This window comes from Chelonia mydas, chromosome 2 (genome assembly GCF_015237465.2).
Source record: "Chelonia mydas isolate rCheMyd1 chromosome 2, rCheMyd1.pri.v2, whole genome shotgun sequence".
NCBI lineage: Eukaryota > Metazoa > Chordata > Testudines > Cheloniidae > Chelonia > Chelonia mydas.
Window position 1 is genome coordinate 78,429,282 of NC_057850.1, and position 18,328 is coordinate 78,447,609.

Consider the following 18,328-nt stretch of genomic DNA (forward strand, 5'->3'; position numbering starts at 1 on the left):
AGATAAATGGCTAACTATTCAGTGAAGCTGTCTAACATATGCTTAGTTCTCTGAGAGCTTAAGCATTCAGGAAGACAGAAAATAAATCCTCAGTTATGGCACTTGTCAAAAATAATCTGATCTGTGATGAAGAATGAAATAAGTGGATAAATAAGCTCTTTCAGAGCAGGGGCCAGGTTTCTTTATGTGTCTTGTGCAGCTCCGAGCACACTGGTAACAATAAAAACAATACAATGAAAAGTCAGATGATGTTGTTGCAGGATTTGGTACTTGCAAATGGTATAATGTTGTGTGCAGACTTAGCTCATATGGTTTGTTGTCTGTGGGTATGTCTGCACTGCACTAAAATACCCATGGCTGACCTGTGTCAGCTGACTTGAACTGCAAGTTTTGAGCTGCTTGGCTATAACGTTGCAGGGTAGACTTTTGGGCTTGGGCCAGATGTTTGGGTCACAGAGCTTGGGCTCCAGCCCGAGCCCAAACATCTACATGGCAGTTTTATAGCCTTCCAGCCTGAATCCCATGAGCCTGAAGGCTTGTCTACACTTACAGCGTTGCAGCAGCGCCTCTGTAGCGCATAGTGAAGACTCTACCTATGTCGATGGGAGAACTTCACCCTTTGTTGGAGGAAGAGGACTAAAAGTCAATTGAACAGGACTGAGCAGGTTGGTCTAGTCACTTGACAGCAAAGACTGCGGGCCAGTGTTGGATGAACGAGTACATGGAAAAAGTCATTGTAGGTAAGAGGGAACCATATAGGTTTATGAAGTAAAGAATAATTCATGCAGGAGAGAACTAAAACAGTATATAGGTTAAACTAAGGAAGGCTGCATAGTCCTTAGGCTGCGTACTTTTTGGATGCTGTATATAGGGGACAAAGATTCAGTGGAAGGAGATACTAGTGGGGCTAAAACTGGTATGGAAGATCAAAGAAACAGATATTGGTAAACTGGATTCTATCTTTTAGTGCTCCCAATGTGAAGATAGGGAACAGATGTCATAAATAGACACACCTTCCCCAAAGAAAGAAGACACTGTGAATGGAAGTGGTCAAAGATAAAAGGAAACATTAAACAGATATATTTGTAGTCTCTTTTTGGAAACAGAAGAGGTATCAATGGACTAGAGAAACACTACCGTTAACAGACATTTAACAGGGGATGTAAGGATTATGCAGGAAATTACAGGTTTGTAAGCTTGATTTAAACAGCGAGGGAAGATGCTAGAAAGCCTAATCAAATACATAATAGAGGAACACCTAGAAATTTTGGATTTAATGAAGGATAGAGGGCACAGATTCACAAAAGAGGGATCATATCTAAACATTTTGATGGACTATTTTGATGAAGTAACCACAAGCACTGACAGAGGAAGCCATGAACATAATTTACCTGAATTTTAGAAAAGCTTTTCAAACTGTACAGCACAAAAGACTAATCTGTGGGGTGAGTAAGTATGGCATAGGGAGACCTACTTTATTTGATTTTAAAAAACCCTAACTTGGATACAGAAAACATAGGAGACTTGTGAATTAAAGCAGTTTAGGTTGGAGGAATGTGAATAATGGAATGGCTTAAGGATCATTATTTGGGCTGATTTTGTTGAATTTATGCAGCATATCGATAGCATGGAAGAAAGAACAAGTAGTAAGGTGATGAAATGTACTGATAATACAAAACTGAGGGAATGTCAGTACAAAAAAGGCAGGTGTTAAAATTCTGAATGACTTGACAAGGAGGTGGAGCATTGGCAAATAAGTAAGCATATGCAGTTCATTTTAATGTAGAGGAATAAGGCAAGGCAACAGAAGAAAAAAAAAAAGAGCTACGTACCCCAGATAGTCATACAACTTAGAACACTACACAGAAGGATGTGTATAACACTGTAAATCTTCAAGCAAAGTATTTGTTAGCTGTTTTTTTAAAAAAGAAAGTAAAATTCTTGGACACGTAGAAATATGGAGTATTTCTGGTACTGACCAGAGGGAAACTGACCCTCATGATGCCGGCGAAGACTTCCTCGCTCTGGCACCGTTTCCTTGACCCTCGGCACCAGCTGATGGAAGTGAGGAATACCACCTTCCATGGTCTTCCTAAGCTGACTCATGCTTGGAAACAGAGGCAGAGTCCTGCACCCATACAAGGGGCTGTTACCAGTATCCATTCTGCATCCCACCAGATCCTGGTGCAGGTGCCCCTCAGGCACCTGTCCCAGAGGACAGTGGCACATGTAGGTCGAACGGCCATTTTGGAATCTGTGGGGTTTTTCCGCTGTACGAGGACCACCTTCACCGAATAAAACGGCTAGGTGTCCAAGAGAAGGGCACCTCCGCCACACCGTCTGCCCCCTGACCAGGACTCGGTACGGCGCCCGGTACCAACACTTAGGCCTGCATGATGTGATTGATGTAGAAGTAGAGGAGGAAGGCCCCCTGCCAGTGTAGGTCTTATCCTCATCCTCCTCAGGCGAAGGAATGTGCTCATCTACCCTGAATAAAGAGGCCATTCGCCTGTGGAACTTCTGCATGAAACATTCAATCCACCTCAAAGCTTCCCACATTCCAGGAGCCCGGAACACTCTGGCAGATCACCTCAGCAGGTCTTTCTCTTCTTACCACAAGTAACAAAATTCATCTTCCAGAGGTGGGGGTTTCCGCAGGTAGGCCTGTTCACAACCAAGCAGAACAGGAAATGTCAGCAGTTTTGCTTGCTGCTTGGTCATAATCTGGGCTCCCTCTCAGATGCCTTCCTACTCCTATGGACAAAGCTCCTGTTCTGTGCATTTCCCCCCATTCTTCTGGTATACAAGGTCCTTCTGAAAGTCAAGTGAGACAAAACAAAGGTTATTCTTACAGCCCCTGCATGGCCACGCCAACACCAGTTCAGCACGCTATTGGATCTATCAGTAGCACCCACACTGCTGCTCATGACCCTCCCAGACCTGATCTCACTAGATCACGTCCGTTTGCTCCACCTGAACCTCAAGGCTGTCCACTTGCCCATGTGGAAGCTGCATGGTTGAATCTGGTGGAGCTGGCCTGTTCAGACCCATCTACTAGAGGACTTATCTAGCCACATGGAAGCGTTTCTCAGTGTGGTCTTCTCAACAAGGCCTCTCACCAACTCGGTCACCTCTCCAGTCCATGCTGGAAAACCTACTCCATCTGAAACAACAGGGCCTAGCCATTTCATCAAAGTGCATTTAGCAGCAAAATCAGCCTTCCACCCTCTGGTGGGTCAGTCTTCTCACATGAAATGTCCATTTTCTTCCTCAAGGATCTGGAGAGGCTTTACCATTAAATTTGTGAACCTATCCCTCCGTGGTCCTGTCGAGACTCATGGGCCCTCCTTTTGAGCTGTTGGCATCACGCCCTCTGTGGTATCTCTCCTGGAAGGTCAGCTTCCTGGTAGAGATTACCTCAGCTAGAAAGGTCTCAGAAATCAGGGCCCATACATGAGAACTGCCGTATATGGTGTTCTTTTTAAGAACAAGTTCAATTGTTCCCCCACCTAGCGTTCCTCCCATCGCTGGTCTCATAATTTCATAATAATCAGGCTATTTTCCTGCCATTTTTCTTCCCCACACCCCTCAAGAATACAAGGAGCGGCATCTTCATTTGCTGGATTTTAGATGCATCCTGGTCTTCTAAATTGAGAGAAACCAAACAGTTCCCTAAATCCATGCCACTCTTTGTGGCAGTAGCAGACAGGATGAAAGGTTTCGGCACAGAGAATTTCATCCTGGATCACTGCCTGCATTCATATGTGCTATAAGCAAGCGGGTTCTCTACCTCCTGCCATCTTGACAGCACATTCAACAAGAGCTCAGGCTTCATCAGCAACGTTTCTGGCCCAGGTCTCCTCCCACTATGCCATCACCTAACAGACCAGCATGATGCCAAGTTTGGCAGAGCCGTGTTGCAATTCACATGTTCATGAACTCCAATCCCACCTCCTCAGGTACCACTTGGGAGCCACCTAACATGGAATTGACATGAGCAAGCATTTTCCATGTACCTAAAATTACTTGTGCATCAGACTCAAATTCAGCATGTGGAGATGTTGCCAAATCTGCTAGGCCCTGGACTGGGGTCTTTGACAGGAGGGTATTTTATTGAAGGGTTGTAAAGAGCTTTTGAGAGCCAGTTGTGCTGGTTCAGTAGGAAGGTGAAGCCAGAACCATGTTAAAAATTAGAATGAGGAGGTTCATGAACTGAGCCTAAACTATCTAAACCCTTGTTTATAACAGGGTTCAAAAAACAACTAGATAAGTTCATGGAGGATAGGTCCATCAATGGCTATTAGCCAGAATGGACAGGGATGGTGTCCCTAGCCTGTTTGCCAGAAGTTGGAAATGGGCAATAGGGGATTAATCACTTGGTGATTACCTGTTCTGTTCGTTCCCTCTGGGGCATCTGGCAGTGGCCACTGTCGGAAGACAGGATACTGGGCTAGGTGGACCTTTGGTCTGACCCAGTATGGCCGTTCTTGTGTTCTTATCCTGCATCCCACCCTGATGCAACATGTATCGTTGTCCCCAGTTGTGGAGTGAATTGCAACCTGGCACAGTTTAGAGCAACCTTAAGGTTGCTGTAGTTGGTCCAGATACTGAACTGGCCCCATCAAGGTCGGGGTGTAGAAAGGTGATACAAAGCAACTTTTGCTCCCCACCCTTTACCCATGCCCAGCACTACTTTAGTACAGCCCGCTATTTGTCATTGACTCGTTGCATTTCTGAAGCCTAAAAAGAATTCCTTACATCTCTTCTTTATTTTGGTAACAAGATTTTAACTCACAACTCTAGTGTTCCATAGCTTTGTCTGAATTAAATTTGTGTTGGAGAATTGTGGTTTAGTATGCTTTTCATGAGGCTTACATGTAAAACTGAACAACTCTATCACCAACTAGTTGACTTTTTAGGATGGGATGTTCAAAACCACTCAATATTGACCTAACCCTTCATCTTCCTAAAAGTCAATAGGAGTTTTACCATAGCTCTTTTAAAAATCCTACCCTGAAAGTTCACAGATTTAAAAAAAAAAAAGTTGTATTTTTAAATAACGAATTCAGGTTAGAACTGAGAAATGAATATTTATTAATAGAAACAAAATTGTCTTTGTAAATGGCTCATATTTGAAAGGCCAATGAACACCTTAACAAAAATTTCATTAAAATCTAGAATGTGAAAAAAGCAACAGAAAAGGCAGGAATTAACTTGCATTAAAAATCAGTCATAAAAAGAGATAAAATGAAAAAGTTGTATTCTTGATAGCTACACCATGTCAGTGTCGGCAAACAAATAAGAAAAACTCCCTCTTAACCCTCAAATGTCAAAAGTTAAAAAAAATGTTAGAAGAAGTCTGTTTTAATAAATAAATTAATATTTACTCAAGAATACATAAAAGCCATTGTAGGGTCAAAATGATGGTGATTTCTCTCTGCTTTTCCCTATTATATCTACTTCATTCTAAATAGAGAGAGTCAGAAAATGCTCTGAACATTTTTTTTTCTTTGTATAACCAAAATTTAATTTCAGCTAATTTTTTCCAACCAGATCTAATAAGAAATTACTAAATATCAGTAAATGTCTGTTGGCTTTTTCCTTTGTTTGGAGAGAGGAATGAAAATTTTTCTCTGTCTGTCTGTCCAGACTTTGCCGTGCCACCTTGCAAATGTCTAGAAGGGACCCAAGAGACTCATATGCGTTATTCGGTTACAACCTGTTCCTACATCCATTTAGGTCCATGACAGTTTTGCCATATTGACGACAATGGGAACAGGATTGCAGTGAAAAATGATTGTTTAGAAATATAAAAAGTATGGAAATAAGTTTGTGATGTTTGTTCAGCACATTGTGAAAATGACTGGTTTTGATCTCTTAAAATCTAAGCTCATTGATACACAAGTTTAGACACTTCTAGATAAGTATATGCTGCGTTAATAAAAGTTGATGGTAACGTTTTAGAAGCTGCTTCGAGACTAAAAAAGAACCAATGTTTGATCTAGCAACAATGACAAAAGCATTCTTTTCTTTGTGATAAAAGAAAACATCTATGTGGATCTGCAAATATGTCAAATCATTTTGAAGAGGCTAGTAAGTGCTGGTATTTTTTTTTGTTGTTGTCAAGTGATTTTATTCTTTATCATTAGACTTCAAAGAAGAAAGAAAGTGTGTTCTGTCATCATATTCATCAGTCATAATTTTTGTAGACGATTCTTGACACACACTATGTTTTACTGTGCTAACAAGAGAAAAGACCAGCCATTAAGTTTATGTGTCTTGGTTTTTCAACAAACTCACATATCAGGAATAATGCTAGGAGTATGCTAATAAACAATATATAATGTTGGCCAACTGGGAGTAAGAAATATTTTCTAACTAGTTCTAAAGGGAAACAATGTTTTTTTTAAAAAAGAGTGATTGTTGTTTACGCAATATATGTTGTTCTATATGTCAACATCAAAAGCCTCTTGTGAAGTGCTCAGCACAATAAATCTTAGATCCTTATTGTCATTATTTAAAGGTCTCTGCTAGATTTAGATGTAGTAGAGTGTTTTCATGCTTACCTACATATAATAGTAAGATTTTGGATGGCATCTGTTTAGAATGCATTTCGGCAGACGATTTCCCTGTCACTACATACAGTCATAAAATAGGAAAAATAATTGGAACATCTTAAACAGCAGACCTTTCAGATTTTATTTGTAAAATTGAATGAAAACCAGACTTGTTCTCCAAGTGTATGGTGATTTCATTTCTCCATGCAAGGCCTTACCTTGTTTAAATTGCATGAAATTTTTCAAGTTGGTTCAAGTGAAAAACAGCCAAGAGATCTGTAGTTGTTTCCATTGAAAACCACCATGGCACATTTTGTTACTGTCATTAAGAAACTTAAAATAGTCACCGATGGCCTCAGCTTATTTTTGAAAAACAAAAGATTTGTAAAGGTATCCCTGTGAGAACAATATATCAGACTCGTTCAGGACTGACTTTGGTCATTGAAGTAGTGTTTCGTTTAATTGGGAAAGGAAGGTATTTGTTCATCCCCTTTGCATTGCTTCCGGAGGGCTTTTGGTTGGAAAGGCACAAACAGAAACATGAGGATATGTCTACACTGCTGCTGGAAGTGAGCCTCCCAGCCTGTGTAGACAGACTCATGCTAGTGGGGACTTGAGAGCCAGAGATCCAGCCCAAGCTGCAACATCCACACTGCTATTTTTTTTGAGCACTGTCTCAAGCCCCACTAATGCCAATCTGTCCACCTGGGTTGTGAGGCTCCCAGCCATAGTGTAGACATACCCTTTGGTTAATTCACTTTCCTGAGAGGCGGTAACTAGGTTGACAGAAGCATTCTTGGGTTTGAGGAGGAATGGGATTAGGATACATGGATTTTATTCCTGGACCACCATTACTTCATTATGGGCCTGATCCAAAAGTCCATTAATATAAAAGGAAGGACTCCCATTTGACCTCTTTGCACCTTACCTTACAAATCTGTAAACACAGGCATTATCACAGTACTTGCCACGCAGTGGAGTTGTAAAGCTTAAAAACTGCCATTTGTAAAGAGCTACGAGAGATTCAAGTAAAAGGTGCTACAGATGGCAAAGTGTTATTTAATATTAATAATTAATTCTTAATGAAAACACCTCTGGAGCGCTTTAAATTATCACTTTGAACTAACCATTTGGAGTTATAATGAAATGGTTCAGGCTGCATATTTAAACACATTTTCTCTACCCTTGTCTCTTTAGAAGAAGACCTACCAGTGCATCAAGTGTCAGATGGTTTTCTACAATGAATGGGATATCCAAGTTCATGTTGCAAACCACATGATTGGTAAGTGAAGCACTAAATCTTGTTGAAGATAGATAGCCCTTTCTCCTTCTCGTGTTCATCATTGCCTGCAAAATTAAACAGAGTTAAGGAGAAATTAATTGTGCAACCGTCAATGATTTACCTAGGCATGATTGATTTTTTTATTCATATTATTAGACCTGATAAAGCATTAGCATGTTTTATTTTCTGCAAGGGCTAGTTTAGACTTCTGCAGAGAATTATATATCTACTTCCAGTCAAAACACAGGTGATTAACAAATTAAACTTCTAATCATTTTTGCATTATTGAAAACAAACTAACAGGAATGGTTAATGAACTGGATGTTAGCTTTCCGTAGAGTTTTAGACAGGTTTTAATTTCAGAAGTTATTATGATAATGACACTACAGTGTGCTGCTCAAGCACCTTGGTACCAAAATCAAAACTAGCAAGTTTCTGTCTTTAGGAAACATAAATAATTCAAAAGGCCATAAAAATAGTATTATATGTTCTGTGTAAACAGTGTGGAAACAATTTGGAGTGTTTCTCTCTGTACAAAATTAAACACCATATCTTATTTTTAAAAATAAGGAATTGTAGTACTCAATAATAGGGTCTGCATTTTTAGATACAGACATTTAAAAAATATTTTCTATTTGGATTCCTGATCCAAGCATGACTTGATATTTACAAACCTATGTTAGAGTTGTGAGGTGGAATAAAACAAAAAGAGCATTTTCTTTAATATTCATATTTTCCCATTACTTGCTTATTCCCATGGGGTTGCCCACAAGGTTTTCAATTTGGTAACCACTCAGTAATAGCTCTAAGAATTCTACCAGTCAATTAAATTTATCAAGCACATCTTTTGCCCGCTAATAAAATAACATTGCCATAGTTGTCTTATTTTGTTATTAGCCTCTTTTCAGAAATTTCACATAGCAAGCAGGGAATCATTGATTTTACACTTACTTCATATTGTTTTTCTTGTAACGTAAAAAAGTGCAAATTGCAAAAGGTACAGTACAGCAGAGCAGCCAGTAATCACATGTCCAGTTGGTAAGAAGTTTCTCTTTTTAATTCAATAACTCAGATATATCTGGGCTGATATAACAAAATATTTTATTACAAGCAAGCTTGTGAATTTCTTCTGTGAATTTCAGTAGTTTGGTTGGACTATAAGTGACCTGACAAAATTAATGAAGTAGTGAGAGAAATAGCCTATTAATAAGTTCTACTACATTTTAAATATGAACATGTTCTTTGCAGAAAAATGAATAAACACAAATTATGAGTTGGGCTTGAAAGGCAGTTCAGTGGTTTGCTTGTTGGATTAAGTCTCACTTTTGACATTCTTAATCTTTGGGGAAAGATAACGAACTCCTTCAAAATGTTAAATCTGGATCAGTAATTTAGAATTTAAAAATAGAACATTATGCACAACAGAACACACCTTTCCATTGTTTTCTTTGGATCCCAGTGTATGGCGTATTCTTAATGATCTTTTGCAGCAATTAGTGGATCTTGAGATTTTGACAATGAGAAATTGTCAAAAACTGTGTGGGTAAGGATAATGCTGGAATGTCAGACCGTCTCAAACAGTGTGGTTGTTTGCCACCGACGTCCCATCTGCCTCTCATTCCTTGGTAAGGGCATCCCTCTGCTCCTTAAATATTTCAGAGGAGGGTGGGGGGGTAGTTTTGTTTAGCGGGTACAGCAAGATGGATCCAGACTAGTGTTGATCAGATATGATGGTAACTGAGGTTTTCTTAAAACTGAGTTAATGAGATTTGTATTTTATTCTGAAATGTTGGATGAGGTTGAATGGGAGAGAGGTCCTTTTCCTTAGTAGGTGTTGTATCAACCATGCATGCTATTGCTTCATGACATAACCATAGTGACACAGATTTACATTTGCTTAATATAAAATCTTCCCAGTGTGGGAGGGGCGGGGAAAGGCCCTCACAACTCATGCTGGGAGATTTGCAGGTCATGCTTTTGAAAATCTGTGTTCACTGGAAGTTTCTTATGTGTACCGCCAGATTTAAGAGTTTAGCTCTTAATGGTGCAACCCTAATTAATAAAATACAGATTTGGGGAAGGTGGAGGGGGAAATCAACAGAGTATTGCTGAGAGTTGTGAACATGACCTCACTACCGAAGCAGAGGAAAACAAAAGTTTCTGTTTTCCAATTCTGTTAGTCCTCTCACCGTTTATTAGATTTTTCCTTAGCTGTCTTTCTAATTTTACTTCTCCCTTCCTCCTGCTCCTCTCCTTAATTTATTTCCTTGTTCACTAGCATGACAGGCCTTTCTCCAAGACCATATCCTGTCTACAAAGAAAGGTTAAAAGCGTGCCATCAATCTGTTTAAGTTTTTAGATTGACCTTACTGTGAGTGGGAGATGGATATAATAATATATAAAACATGGATGTGTGTGTGTCTCTGAGTAAGTATATGTGAAAATAAACAGATAAAACACATAAGTAACTATCAGCATCTGGAGGCTTCTTCCTGCCCACTCGCCTGCCATAAAACCCTAGTGTTCTAAGCACCTCAATACTCACATTTCTAAATTCAGAAGCTGTGAGCAGTAGAAGAGCCCACTCGGGCTGATAAAGCATTTCTTGCTGCCCTAGTTTGCCTGTAACAAGGATTGGCAGAACAGGATACAGTGTATTTGCCCTCGCAGTTGGAGTGAGGCCCCTTAGAGAGAGAGAGAGCGAGAGCGAATGGTCCAGGAAGGCAGGGGGGAGGAGATAAAAATCAAGGGGTTTAATAATACTCAGATGGACTGTGGGAGCAACACATACCTTCAGCTTCAGACATTATATCCCCTTCTCAGGAGATATATTTTCCATTTGGACTAATATTTTACCATCATTGTCTTTCTAGCCAGTCAATATTTGTATTATATTGATAGATGTGGATTAGTCTTTCCTAATCTGAAGGCTCCCAGATGACTTCAGAGGAATGATAGGGCAAAGGAAAAGAACGGGAGTGGTGGTAGGGAAAGTTGCAGGACCCCATGTCTGTCCTTCCCCACCATCCATGCATTGTGCTCCTGAGACTAGTAGGCGGTGAAGTAGTAGGCGGATCAACCTTCCGTCCCTGCTCCCACAGCAGTCTCTAATGAAGATGGCTGTAGGAGCGGATGATAATTATTTTTCTCCTGTGCTTCCATGGCCTTCAGCTAAGCTGCAAGGGCACACATGATCATGTCCCTGGAACCACCAGTGAAGGCCCCGTCCCAAGCAGTAGGGAACAGAGAAGGAACTACTAAATGAGAGAGCAGAAATCAATAGCAATTAGAAAGGAAGAAAAGACAGAAAAACATAAGAATATTTAAAAAATAACAGAGGCAGAAAAGAATAGTAAAGACATTAAGACAGAAAGGAAGATGGCAGTAACTGCTGGGACACAGAATGATGGGACACGGAGTGCGGGAGTTCATCCATCAAACCATTGTGAGGAGAGTCTCTCAGAAAATGATTGAGAGCCACTGATGTAGATACATGTTTAACTGATTAAAGAAAAAAATGTTTGTCCTCAGCAATTTTATGGCCTAAACAGATTGATAGGATCCCTATAATTATTCTGTCCATTCGCCAAGGCCATTGGCCTTAAATTGGACCCAGGTTAACATCCAGAGAGAGTGGATTCATTATGGAAGGTCACTAAGGCAAATACAGGTTTAAAAAATCTGAGTATGAAACTTAGTCTTTTAAATAAGGCAAGCGGCATTACTTTGTTGGCTAAAATATCTCCACTGAGGGTAGATATTTTTAGGTAGTGTGTCTGTCTGTCTGTGTTTTTTGTCTAATCAAATATAATATCAAATAGTCATTTAGCAGGGGAAGAGGGATTAGAGGCTATTGAAAAGCCTCTTACTGTTCTCTGTTAAGAGGGTGTATAGTGTTTTTACAGATTTTATTATACATTTCAATCAATCTAACAAGATGGATTATGCCACCTAATGGAAAATAAAATCTGCAGATGACCCAGTGAGGTGTAACCTTAAGTATCTTTGACAACAAAACAATTTACATTTGTTTATATGCAAGTCTCATACTGAAAGGATTTCAGAGAGATGGCTTTTGTTAGTAATTATATTTATCAGCTATATAGCACTTTATATTTTATATTTTCAAAATGTTGTACAAGCTTAATTAATCCTTACAGCATACCCGTGGTAAGGTATGCAGATAAGTATTTATCATGCCCATTTTATAGACAGAGAAATAGAGGCAGAGAATTGAAATACTTTACCTAAGGCAGTGTTTTTCAACCTGTGGTCTGTGACCCCTGGGAGTCCGCAGACTATGTCTAAGATTTCCAAAGGAGTCTTCACCTCCATTCGAAATTTTTTGGGGTTCGCAAATGAAAAAAGGCTGAAAACTACTGACCTAAGGCTACATATAGATAGAAGCAGAGAGCTCAGGGATTCCTGACCCCCAATTCTTGTTGATTCCTCTAGACCATGTCAAGTAACATCCAAGTTTTCTTAAACTACATGCTGTTTAGCGTTAATGATATAGAGGAGTCTTGTAGACAAAAAGTTTTACAAAGCTTTTTTTTTTTTTTTTTAAATAGACCATATATTTACATGCACATTTGGATCCAGATGGACAAAGGTACTTTTGTTTCTAGAGGTAACTGCTAAGTGCAAACATATTTGTCAGTAAAACTGTTTTACAGCTTTGTGACTATTAGGGGGGAAAAAATCCAAACCCAGACATATTTTAATATTGTCTCAGTGAGGTGTAAGAAAACATATCTGTAATTCCTCTCTTCTTTTATTTTTTCCTCTGAATAAGATACAAAGCTTTTTAGCAGTTTTTCTCGAGAATAAACTGTCTCTTGATGTCTAGAGATGAGAGAAGTTTCCTGGTATCTCTTTGTTTAGCTCACATAGTTTACTGTCGGCTCTGATAGTGTTTTTGTTTTGTTTATTGCACTCCTCCACCTGTTCTTTTAAATAAATATGGTAAACATTTTTTCTTCTACTTATTTTTTTACATTTGTATTACTTGACATACTAGCATGTAGACTGAAGTGTAGCCATAATGTCTATAGTTTTTTCACAGACGCACACAAAGTGGATCAGAATCAAGAATCAGAATCAGACGTATTTAACTCAGCAAAGGAATTACCCCATATAAAATTATGAGGCTCAACAGCAGTAGTGTAAATTTGTAAGCGCTCTGAATAAAGTGCTGTTAGGCATGAGATAATGTAAAGTGATGACTTTGCCAAGAACTATTTATGAAGAGCTTAATTTTTTTCACTCTGATAATTCTTGACCAATAATTACCAGCCTCTAATTATCTATTTTAGTTCGAAAGAAATCTCTATCACTATGGAAGTTGGCATTGCAACTAGCGCATAAATCCCCAAAGAGGTAAATGTGTTCCAAACAGCCACAAACAACTGTCTCATGGAACATAGTGAGCAAATTGCGAGCCGCTGGCTGTGCACAACAGAGCAGCACATTTACCATTGAAGGCTGATCAGGCTGACAAAGAGAATGATAAAAGGGGGAAAACAGCCACAATCTTTGTAGTTCACTGCAACTTACATTGACTGTAGAAAGCAAGCCAGGGCTCTGTAGTGATAACCACTGTCTGCATGAAAAGTTGTGGTAGGAGCCAGGCTGTGGCATCACTAGGATGCAGTGGTTTTTTACATTTCCAGTTTTTAATAGATATATGTATGTCATTTTATGAGTAAATAGACTTGTTTGCCTTAAATTTCATATCTAGTATAATTTGTATGTGGGTTGAAGTGTGTGGTTTTTAACAGAAGGGTGTTTGAGAGAAGGGTGTATTGTGGGCAAGGATCAGCAAAAAAACCCGTAGCATGAAAATAATGACAAAACTAGAGTTGAAACCAATATCAAAGTCAATGGAAAGACTCCCATTGACTTCAGTGAGCGTTAGACCAGGCCCATAGAATGATTAAGAGTCTGTGCTGAGACAGTAATAGTTCTAAAGCGCTTTTTTGGAAATAATGCATTAATTCATCTGAGATGAAAATTGAAAACTGTCCCTTGAATTGACAAGCAATGTATAAACACTGAGAGATCTGGAGATATCTTTTATTGAAAATCCATGATATTTGAATATATCATTGATTTAAAAAATATATATATATATATACACACACACACACATGCACATACATATATATGTATTTTATATGTATATTGTGTGTGTGTGTATATTTATATCTAAAAATAATTTTATTTGTCTCATATGCAGACACATGCACCATGCATTATATTATATGTGGAATACATTGCTGATGTCAAGACAAAGGAAATGCATAAATCAGCTTTGTAGACACCAATAACATTTTAGGTTAATTGTAATAGTAAGTGACATTTACACATTCTGTAGTTTATCTAATGCCTAAGGTCATGAAAAAACATTTTTTCTTTCACATATACGGTAAGCAGCAGTATGTGACTAATATTCATTACACTTTGGTGACTGCAAGTATTATTTCAGAATTTCAGTTTAAATACTATACAGTAAAAATGACATTCTCTTGTATGAGGGGTTTTTACATGTCTTTGGGAAAAAAATCTAAATATATGGATCTGCATACTAGAACATGAAGAGGCACAGACTTCCTTTTGTCTATCAGCTTTCACTGGCTCGTCAGAAACAAGGAATGGAAATTAACACATTGCAGGGGGGAAAATGATACTACCCTCTTAGCATCAAAAAATAGTTTAGGTACTTGGGAATCTCATGTTTACACTCATTGTTAGCAAGAAGTTTTCAAAAACTTAGAGTAAAATTTATTATGTGGTTTTCAAAATGCAAAAAAACATGTAACATCCAGAAAATCATCTTTTGCTATTAAATCTGATGAAATGTTGGCTATTTCACGAGGAGCTGGGTTTAAAAAAAAGATGAAATCTGTGCTATTTAATACTAACAGAAAGCTACCCTCATGTGGGCAATGCTGGCTTATTTGAAAAGCCCATAAAGGGTTTCTACATGGACCATACAAAAGGGATACTTTCTCTTTAATAGCCATCTGTACAGGAGAGATGAGAAGTGGGCCAGGTCATCTCTCCTCAGCTGTCATGATATTAACGTAGGTAATGGAGCAAGCTCTGCGTTCTGCTGGGTGTTGTTTTTCATAGATGTTCATCGATTTACACAGATAATTCTATTTATTTCTTAGAGTTGGTCCAAGCAAACCAGGCAGAATAACAAACACCAAAGCATTTCAAATGACTTTATCTTTGTTGTTTTGTAATGTAACTTTTGTCTAAAAAATGGTGTCACACCTACTGTGCAGATGGCTGCATGATTTGTAAACCAGCCAAAACATTTAAACAAATGTGTGATCTGGGGATAGATTAAATAAAGGATAAAATGGAGTGTGGACCACAAATTCTAATAATCAGATGATTTTAAGTTGTGTGTAGTGTGGAGAGATGGTAACAGTGATAGCAGGAAAAGCTTGCCAATGACAGCAAGGTGCCTTACAGATCTCAGGATGGAGCCTGTGGCCTAGTAGGCCTCAGTTTGAGAACTGCACATTTGCTGTACAGCTGGCAGCTCTGTATGGGGACATCAGATAAAACTTATGTAAAATGAAGTGTTATTGCTTAGTATGAAATTGTGCAGAGAGGGAATTTGCAGACAGTAACTGAAAACAGAATTCATGGTATCAGTGAAGCAGACTGTAAATATGAAGAGGCTTTAATTAGCTGAGCAATTTAACAAAAAATTCAAGATGTATTGACAAAGGGCAAATGCAACTGTAAACATGCTAGAACAGAAAGTCATGTCACCCCTTCCAGTTTCAAACTCCAGTTTTTAATACCCAGGGTTATATGATTTCAGCCACAGAGCTACTCGGATTTAAGATTTTATCTAGATTTCAGAGGCTTCAGATTGACCCAGGAGCAATCTTTTTTTTTTTTTCTTTTTCCACAGTTTTTCAGGAAAGTCTGTTGGGGCATTTTAAAGTCACACAATATGAAGTAAAACACTAATATGGAAACGTTCCCAACTCAGATGTTTTATTTTTCTCCTGTGTAACTCAAACAACTTTGATTTTGAAAAATTACGTTTGGGAAAGAGTCCCTAATTATTTTTTTATTAGGGAGTTTGGGGAGAAGAGGAAAACTACCAAAAAGCCAATATTTTGCAACAATTTCTTTCCATTTTAATTTCTTTTAAAGAAAGGGGAACATTTAAAGATAAGAATGCCACTTGATTCTAACTTTGCTCTCTTATATCTAGGTAGTGCAAGGATGTCCAATTGGTGTGTGCTGTTATGTACCATACAGTATGTGTTGTAATACCTAGCCACTGCAGGATGAATTAAAGGCTTTGTGTTGCCTTTCCCTTTTGTTCTTTTTTGTTTTTGTCCTTTTGTACTGCAGCCCTAACAGTTGCTTTTGCACATTTTTGATTGTGTTAACGATCACTGTAGAATACAGTTTAAATATTAAAATCCAAAGTATTTATTCCTAAATTGTTCACATTCTTAGCAAAGAAACCCCCAATTCCTTGATGAGCTATTTCCTTAGGTTTCTTCCTGCTTTCGAGTCCATTTAGTGCAATAAACAAAACAAAAGAAACCAATATGGAGAGTGGGTGTCGAACTTCAGCTGTTCATATTGTTGCATTTGGTGAGCTGATGGGGTTTCGTAGGTCACCTTTAGAATTATGCCTATGACAGCAGTAGCTACCTGCCAAGATTGCAAGGTATCTCACAGCTCTCAGGATGGAGCCTGTGGCCTGGTAGGCCGCACTTGGAGGGGTACACATTTGCTGTACAGCTGGCTGCACTGTATGGGGCAGCCATGTGGGCTGTTAGGGAGCTGGAAAGGAGACAAGCATGAAATTTCTTCTAACCCCAACTCTGTTTTTCTGTACTGTTGGCTGCCTCTCAGTTCCTTGACAAAAAAACCAATCAGGCACCCTTTAATCCGCCTGTGATTACCAGTGGTATAAAAAGAGAAGCATAATGAGGAAAAATGCCTCGTTTTGTTGCCTTCAAAAGCCAACAAATTGGAGTTAACTTGACAGGAAGTGGCTTAATAATTAGATTATTTATTTATTCCTGACACATATCCCCCTGTTACTAGTCTCAGGAGATCCCGTAGATGGTACGATTTTCAAGCTGCCATTACTTCGCTGTCTTTTGTGAACAAAGAAGCTACTGTCTATCAGTCAATTAAATGCACTCTTTAAGCAGAGGCTGAGAAGTCCTCAATGGATAGAGCCCTGGGACATTGTGGCTGATGATTCCTTTCTCTGTACTGTACATCACACTCTCAACTACAGTCCCCACAGAGATGGAATAAAGTCATGCATTAAAATATCACTTGTTGATTTGTTTGCTAATGAAGAGCCATTGAAATGTTTGTGTATTTCTATCGCAAAATTGTTGATAAAAGGACTACTTGCTTGCATATCTTACTTCATCTTCAGTAAGTGCTTATTTAAGACTTACTAAAATTAAAGTCAACACATTAAGGAAAAAAACAGAGAGATGGATAATATGGATTTACTTGCAATTCACATGAAAGTAAATAACACCAAGGACAGCGAGAAAAGAGAGAGAAAAGGGGAATAATAGTACTTCAACCATGTCTGATATAATTCTCGTCATTAGTAACACTAAGGATCTCTCGCTCTCTCTTTTATTTTTCTGGTACAGTAGCAGGCACACCTATTTCGAATAATAAAAAGATGTGATGCATACATTTAAGGCATCCATAAAAATGTAATCCTGGAAAAATAAGAACACAAAAAAGTGGCCAGTTTTTAAAAGAGGTTTTGTTTGGATTCTTTCTTCTTTTTTGGAGTTAAATATATTTAGAAAATAAGAACTTTTGTTCATTTATATAGTAACTATCTGCAGCCAGGTAGCCCTGCAAAAATATACAGATATTTCTGACTAGTATACTATGTTTTGTAAAACTTTGAGGTTAAGGTAAAAGCATCTGTGAGCAAAGTTGCTTGACTCTGTGGGGGTAAGGCTTCTGAGCTCAGATGCTCCCAACTTTTTTTTTACAGTGTTGTATTATCTATATGAACTTACTTTTTTGTTTGTTTTTGTGTTGCTCAGATCACCACAGTGCCTTACAGTATTTTTTTACAAAAGGCAGAATGCTTGTCTTTGTACAGTAATGAAAATCATTAATTGATGATTCATTCGTAATATGTTTCCAGTATTTATTCAGTTCTTCATCTATCTTTTCAGAGATCTCTGTTTGCACTTAAGCACTTAAATGATGCAGTGGCAGTTCTCCAATGCAGTATTAAGCCTCTGCATGACCATTTGTTACATACAAATAGAGAGTTTAAATGAAAGTGGTGATACCCTAAAATGTATTTATTTTCTCAGCCTTTTTTAAAATGACACCCATACTGTAACTCTTGCTTTCAGTAAACTTGACAACAAGTTAAAGGGAATTAATTCAGGCCAGCCTCAGATTGGAGTATTTCTAATTCCTAGCCTGTTATTCCAATTCA

At 38.4% G+C, this 18,328-nt stretch overlaps 1 protein-coding gene across 13 annotated transcripts in view; it reads left to right on the forward strand.

Moving 5' to 3' along the window:
* ZNF521 (zinc finger protein 521) overlaps positions 1-18,328 on the forward strand; it is a 268,270-nt gene that overhangs the window by 135,411 nt on the left and 114,531 nt on the right. For all 13 annotated transcript variants that reach the window (XM_043539713.1, XM_043539712.1, XM_037892727.2 and 10 more), the window contains one exon: positions 7,755-7,839. In XM_043539713.1, coding sequence (XP_043395648.1) covers positions 7,755-7,839 — 85 coding nt within the window. The remainder of the gene's footprint in view (positions 1-7,754; positions 7,840-18,328) is intronic.